The 5,643-nt window shown below is 46.5% G+C and overlaps 1 protein-coding gene across 2 annotated transcripts in view; it reads left to right on the top strand.

Moving 5' to 3' along the window:
- The window catches only part of GFRA3 (GDNF family receptor alpha 3), a 17,489-nt gene extending 14,660 nt beyond the window's left edge, over window positions 1-2,829 (top strand). For both annotated transcript variants that reach the window (XM_024752404.1, XM_024752403.1), the window contains 4 exons: window positions 1,319-1,422; window positions 1,590-1,724; window positions 2,134-2,222; window positions 2,437-2,829. In XM_024752404.1, coding sequence (XP_024608172.1) covers window positions 1,319-1,422; window positions 1,590-1,724; window positions 2,134-2,222; window positions 2,437-2,526 — 418 coding nt within the window. In that variant the 3' untranslated portion in view covers window positions 2,527-2,829. The remainder of the gene's footprint in view (window positions 1-1,318; window positions 1,423-1,589; window positions 1,725-2,133; window positions 2,223-2,436) is intronic.
- Window positions 2,830-5,643: the final 2,814 nt, after the last annotated feature.

The following is a 5,643-nucleotide window of genomic DNA, read 5'->3' as shown; positions in this document are numbered from 1 at the left end:
ACCCTTGATACTTTCTGAAACTCTTTTATAAAAAAATAAAATATAATAAAATAAAATTATATAGAGAGAGTGTAAAAACTTTAGGAAATATAAAACTGTGTTAAAATATCACTCAAAACCTGTCACCTGGAGGTAATCTACCATAATTTGGGGAGCATTTCCTTCCAGTCTTTTTTCTCTCCAGGTAAACAAAATCAGACACCAACCTTGTTTTGCAACCTGGTTCTACCACTTACTTCTCTGGATAACCTTGTTATACAAGTTACTTTACCTCTCTGAGTCCCATTTCCTCTTCTGTAAGATATTACATGGAGCTCTCAAAAATCATAATACTAACACTTACTGAGTACTTACTTACTATGGGCTAAGTACTATTTTAAGTACTTAACATCTATTAATTTATCTAAGCTTCACAAGAACCCTATAAGATAGTTGCTATTATTACTATTTTTTTTTTTATCATCCTCAGTTTACAAATGAAGAAACCACAGCAGAGAAAGTTTAAATAACTTGCTCAAATTCACCTAGGTAGTAAGTCAGGTTTGTTAATGAGGTTTGGATTTCCTTCATAGGTAGTCTGGCCTAGAGCCTGTGCTCCTAGAGGCTCTGTTATGCTGCCTGTTATTATGCTGGGAGCTATGGGTTGGCCAAAGAGTTCGTTCGGGTTTGGCCAACCCAATATTACTATTACTGTTACATAGCAAGTGCTGGGCTAGATGACTAAGATACTGTCCCTTCCTTCAAGGAGTTTGCAGCTGCGTGGGGATGACAGATAAGTAAACCGCCAAACTAACACAAAGCAAAATGTAAGGAAAAGTGCACAAATATACACACAAAAATATACTCATCATTCCATCCCCTGAAGATAACCAGCTTTACTTATTGTAGGATGAGTGTTAAAAATAATAATACCTAACATCTACTGAACACTCACTGTATACCAGGCACTGTGTTAAATGATACACGTGTATTCTCTTACTTCGTCCTCACAAAAATCCTCAAGGTAGTGTTATTTTCATCTCTATTTACTGTCAAGGAAATTGAAACTAAAGAAACTGCCTGAGATCTCATAATTAGGGATTGTGGAGCCCAAATTCAGAGTGATTTGCTGTGGAGGCTGGGGTGATGGTGCATTTAATTGTGACAGGAGCAGGCTTCACTGAGGAGGACGCCATGGGCCAGGCTCTGAAAAAGGCAGAGGCGGATTTGGCATGAAGATGGGCATCTTAACTAAAGGGGCAGCAAGGTGACACTGTGGCAAGGTGAAGGCTGCAGGCCAGACCATCAACAGGGACTCTTAAAATTTCCCTTCTTCCAGATCGCGCCTGGTGGATTTTCAGACCCACTGCCATCCCATGGACATCCTAGGGACCTGTGCAACAGAGCAGTCCAAATGTCTGCGAGCATACATGGGGCTGATTGGTGAGGCTGGGGGGCATGTTTAGGAAGCCTACAGGTTGGCCAGCCTGGGGGGGTGAAAATGCTCTGGAGATTGAACCCCCATGGAGTGGTCTTGAGACAGGGGGGAGAGGATGGGAGCTGAAGGTAGGGTTGGCTTAGGCACTGACAATCCTCTTTTCACCCCATAGGGACTGCCATGACTCCCAACTTTGTCAGCAACGTCAATGCCAGTGTTGCCTTAAGCTGCACCTGCCGAGGCAGTGGCAATCTGCAGGAGGAGTGTGAGCGGCTGGAAGAGTCCTTCTCCCGAAACCCCTGCCTCAGTGAGTGCTCTCCACCTGCTCCCAGCCCCCGTGGCTGGCTCAGCTTGACCCAGGGAGAGGGAAAGGGTCTGCTCTGTGGTCCACTGGTTCCATCCATCTTCTGCAGACGGAGCAGCCCCCTCCTCAGCATAGGCTTATATCTCCCCAACCTGAGCCTTTCTGCCTTCTCCCATTCTATTAGTGACCCACCCCCATCCCCGGCCATGCTGCCTCTTCACTTGCCTGGGCCCTAGGGACACTCTTCAGCTCAAGGAATAGCAAGCAGAATGAGATAATATCCCATTCCCAGCTGCCACCCACCCACCCTTGCATATCCCAGGGTCCCTGAGACATTCCCTTTCCTTCTTTGGGAGCCTGAGAGATCTCCAACATCTGCCTGCTTTCAGTCTTCCTTCTCTCCTCTCCTCAGTGGAGGCCATTGCAGCTAAGATGCGTTTTCACAGCCAACTCTTCTCCCAGGACTGGACAGCCTCTACCTTTTCCATGATGGAACGCCAGGTAGGGCCTCCTCTGTTACACCCCTCCTACCTTTACTGGACCAGCTGGGGGAAACCCAGACAAAGCAGGCAAGAGATTGGATGGGGGCAGTGAACTCCTTGTGGTCATGAATACTTTAGACCTCTAGCAGACACCTCAGGGGAGGAGGACAGGCCTTGACTGAGGCTAAGGTGGTGAAAAGGGTGGAGCTGACTCCATTTTATTTTTTCCACAGAACAAAAACCCTGCTCTGAGGCCACAGCCCTGGGTGCCCTCTCTTTTCTCCTGTACACTTACCTTGATTCTGCTCCTGAGCCTCTGGTAGCTGGACTTCCCTGGGGGCCCTCTTCTCCTTTACCACACCCAGCTGACCTGCAGCCTGCAAGGGTTGAGGAAAGGACAGCATCAGGAAGGAGGTTTGGTATACAACATGGCAACCCTGGCGTTACCCCACACCTCCAGTTGCCTCCAGAGTAGGCCACAGTAGAAGCTGACTAGCCTAGTTCTCATTCCCTTCACTTCTTTTTTTGTTTTGTGTTGTTGTTGTTGTTTTTGGCCGTGTCGCTTGGCTTTTGGGATCGTAGGTCCCCGACCAGGGATTTAACTGGTCCCTGGCAGTGAAAGCTCAGAGTCCTAACCACTGGACTGCCAGGGTCATTCCCTTCACTTCTTTTTTTGTTTTGTGTTGTTGTTGTTGTTTTTGGCCGTGTCGCTTGGCTTTTGGGATCGTAGGTCCCCGACCAGGGATTTAACTGGTCCCTGGCAGTGAAAGCTCAGAGTCCTAACCACTGGACTGCCAGGGTCATTCCCTTCACTTCTGACTCAGGCTGCCCCTCCTTAGGACTTTAGCCGTATCTTCTGGTGATGTCCAGCTCTACCAGGCTCTCTTCTTACCCCTTTCTTCTGCCCACCAGCATCACCCAGGCTCTAACAAATCACACTCTCTTGCATTCTCCAGATAGGCAGGGCTGGGTGTTCTGAAGCAACCTAGAAAGACATTCCTCATGGTGAGGAAAGCTGGAGCAAGACTCTTGGGCCCTTGTCTCCTCCTCTGAATGGGGGACGGGAACCTTCTGCCTTCCCAGGGATCCTATAGAACATTTGAGCGTCGCGAGCTGGAGCATATGGGCCTTTTGCTTTCTTCCTGCTAGTGTCCCAAAGTCCCCTTAGCCTCTTGGATAATGATTAAACATTTTGACTTAAAACTTTTCTCTTTTCCCATTGTCTCATACTGTGAATTTATATAGAACTAGGGGTGTTACAGACACAAGAGCACAGGCCAGGTGATCTAGGAGACACAGCAACCCTGCCACCAGATGCTTTGTGACCCCCCAGGCAAGTCTCTCAGCCTCTCTGTGTACTTGACATGGAGTTGGAAGAAAAAGAACTTACGTGAGGCTGTGGACCGGGTACCTGTTCCAGCTCCAGCCATTTTGGGCATGCTGCCTGGGATCTGCCACAGCAGCTGAAGGGGGAGGGTCCATAGTCAACCACAGCGTTCGAGCACCTGCTTGTGTTATCGGTCTGCTCCATACCATAATGGGGGCCGGAGGAAAGGAGAGACTGGTTCTTGAACTCATGTGCAATCCAGTTGGGATAAGGAAACAGCTACCCATGCAAAGTAGTTGGGAAAATATATTTATAGAGCTGTGGAAATTTGTCTGCTAATTCATTCACTCACTCTTTCCAAAAGCATCTGATGAGTACTGGCTCTCCAAGACACTGTGCTGGGTGTGGGAGATTCCAAGGTAATCCTATTTGCAGATCCTATTTTCAAGCCTTTTACACATCAGAGCAGGGGAACTGACAAGAGTGCAGTGTGATGAGTACTGTACAATAATTGTAATAATAATCCTCATTTACTGAGCCCCTACTGTGTGCCAAGTACTACTGTGCCCCTACTGTGTGCAGATGCATTCATAATTCATTTAATTCTTCACTAGCTACGTGACCTTGGCCTTAACCTCTTTGGGGCTCACTATCTACATCTGTAACATGAAAAGGTGAAACACCTACCTCACAAGGAATGAGATAATCCATGTGAAAGCATTGTGCCTGATAAATAGAGCTCAGAAAAGTTAGCAGTTACAGCATATGGTTTTTGTAGAGAATTTGGACAATACAGGTAGTTATAAAGAAGAAAATTAAAATCTTTAAAATCCCATTCTCAAACTTCCAAACTACTCCCTGTATATCTGTGCACATGAGAAACTATGGGTATGTATAATTTTATATATGTGAGGTCAGAGACTGCTTATCAAAGTGTAAGTCACAGACACTTTTCAACATCCATGAGTAGAGCTCAGAATACATCATCCTTTTTATCAGCTGTATAACATGGACTTGTATGAATGCATATTCCTACATACCTAGTTTATTTAACTAGTTCTGAATTGATGGGTATTTGGTTATCTTCCTATTTTTCTCTGAGCCAAGTTTTAAGGCAGTGAGGAGGTGACTGGGGGGTAGGATGTGCCGAAGAGCTGCCCGAGTGGTGGGTGGAGTAGGGAAAGCACCCCCTAAACATTCTTGTATCCACATACCCGACCCTGCCGAGGAAGTGCCCAGCCAACCTGCTGTCCTGCAAACTTCAGTGCGGTACTGGGTGGACCTTCCCCTTCCTCCCCTCCCAGGAAGATCTCTGAACCATCAAGGCCTCTCCATTTGCTTTGGCTCCATTATCCTGGGGCTGGGGGGGCGGTGGTGAATGGTACAGTCATTCCTTGCTAAGTGCTTGAATTAGACTAATAGGTCATCTGTGCTTTTCTCTGAAGAAGGTCCAAATTCCTGGTAAACAACCAGACCACTCTCCCAGCCTAGGGCCCAGAGCCAAGACTTGGGGTGGGGGCACACAGTGGCTGGACTGAAGCTTTTAGTGGTATCCTGGCTGGCCGGGATGGTTAATGCCATTAGACTAGTTTCTGGGTAATGAGGTGGGAAGGGCTGCTGGCAGCAGTGATAAGCAGAGAGCGCTCAATTACAGGTCTCTGCATGGCCGGGTTGGAGCAGACTGTCTTTTAAACAACTATCTTCCAATTCACCCATTCAATCATGTATTCATTCAACAAACCTTAGCAATGCTCTGTAACAGGCTGTATTTTTCAAGGTCTGTCCCTGTGCATTCATGAGCTGCCATTTTGGTGAAGGGGCAGCCCAGGACTTTGGCAGCTAGACCTCAGCTTTAGGCACTTGGGACTTTTCAGTTATCCTGGTTGATTTTAACGCTCAGCTGTTTGACCTTGGCAAATATTCTTTATCCCTCTGAGCCACCATTTCCTTATCTCCAATAGGGATCCCAGTAGGAGTACTTAAAGGGTTGCAGTTTTTGTTTTGCTTTTGTTTTTAATAAATACAACATCAGCAATTTAATTTCAGTCAAAAAACAAATTAGCAATATCAACTGATGTTTATATCAATTTAAATGGTTTTGGTTGGCAATTTT

This window comes from Neophocaena asiaeorientalis, unplaced genomic scaffold (genome assembly GCF_003031525.2).
Source record: "Neophocaena asiaeorientalis asiaeorientalis breed wild unplaced genomic scaffold, Neophocaena_asiaeorientalis_V1.1 scaffold204, whole genome shotgun sequence".
Lineage (NCBI taxonomy): Eukaryota > Metazoa > Chordata > Mammalia > Artiodactyla > Phocoenidae > Neophocaena > Neophocaena asiaeorientalis.
The sequence above is the reverse complement of the archived record's forward strand: the minus strand, read 5'-3'. Positions and strand labels throughout refer to the sequence as shown.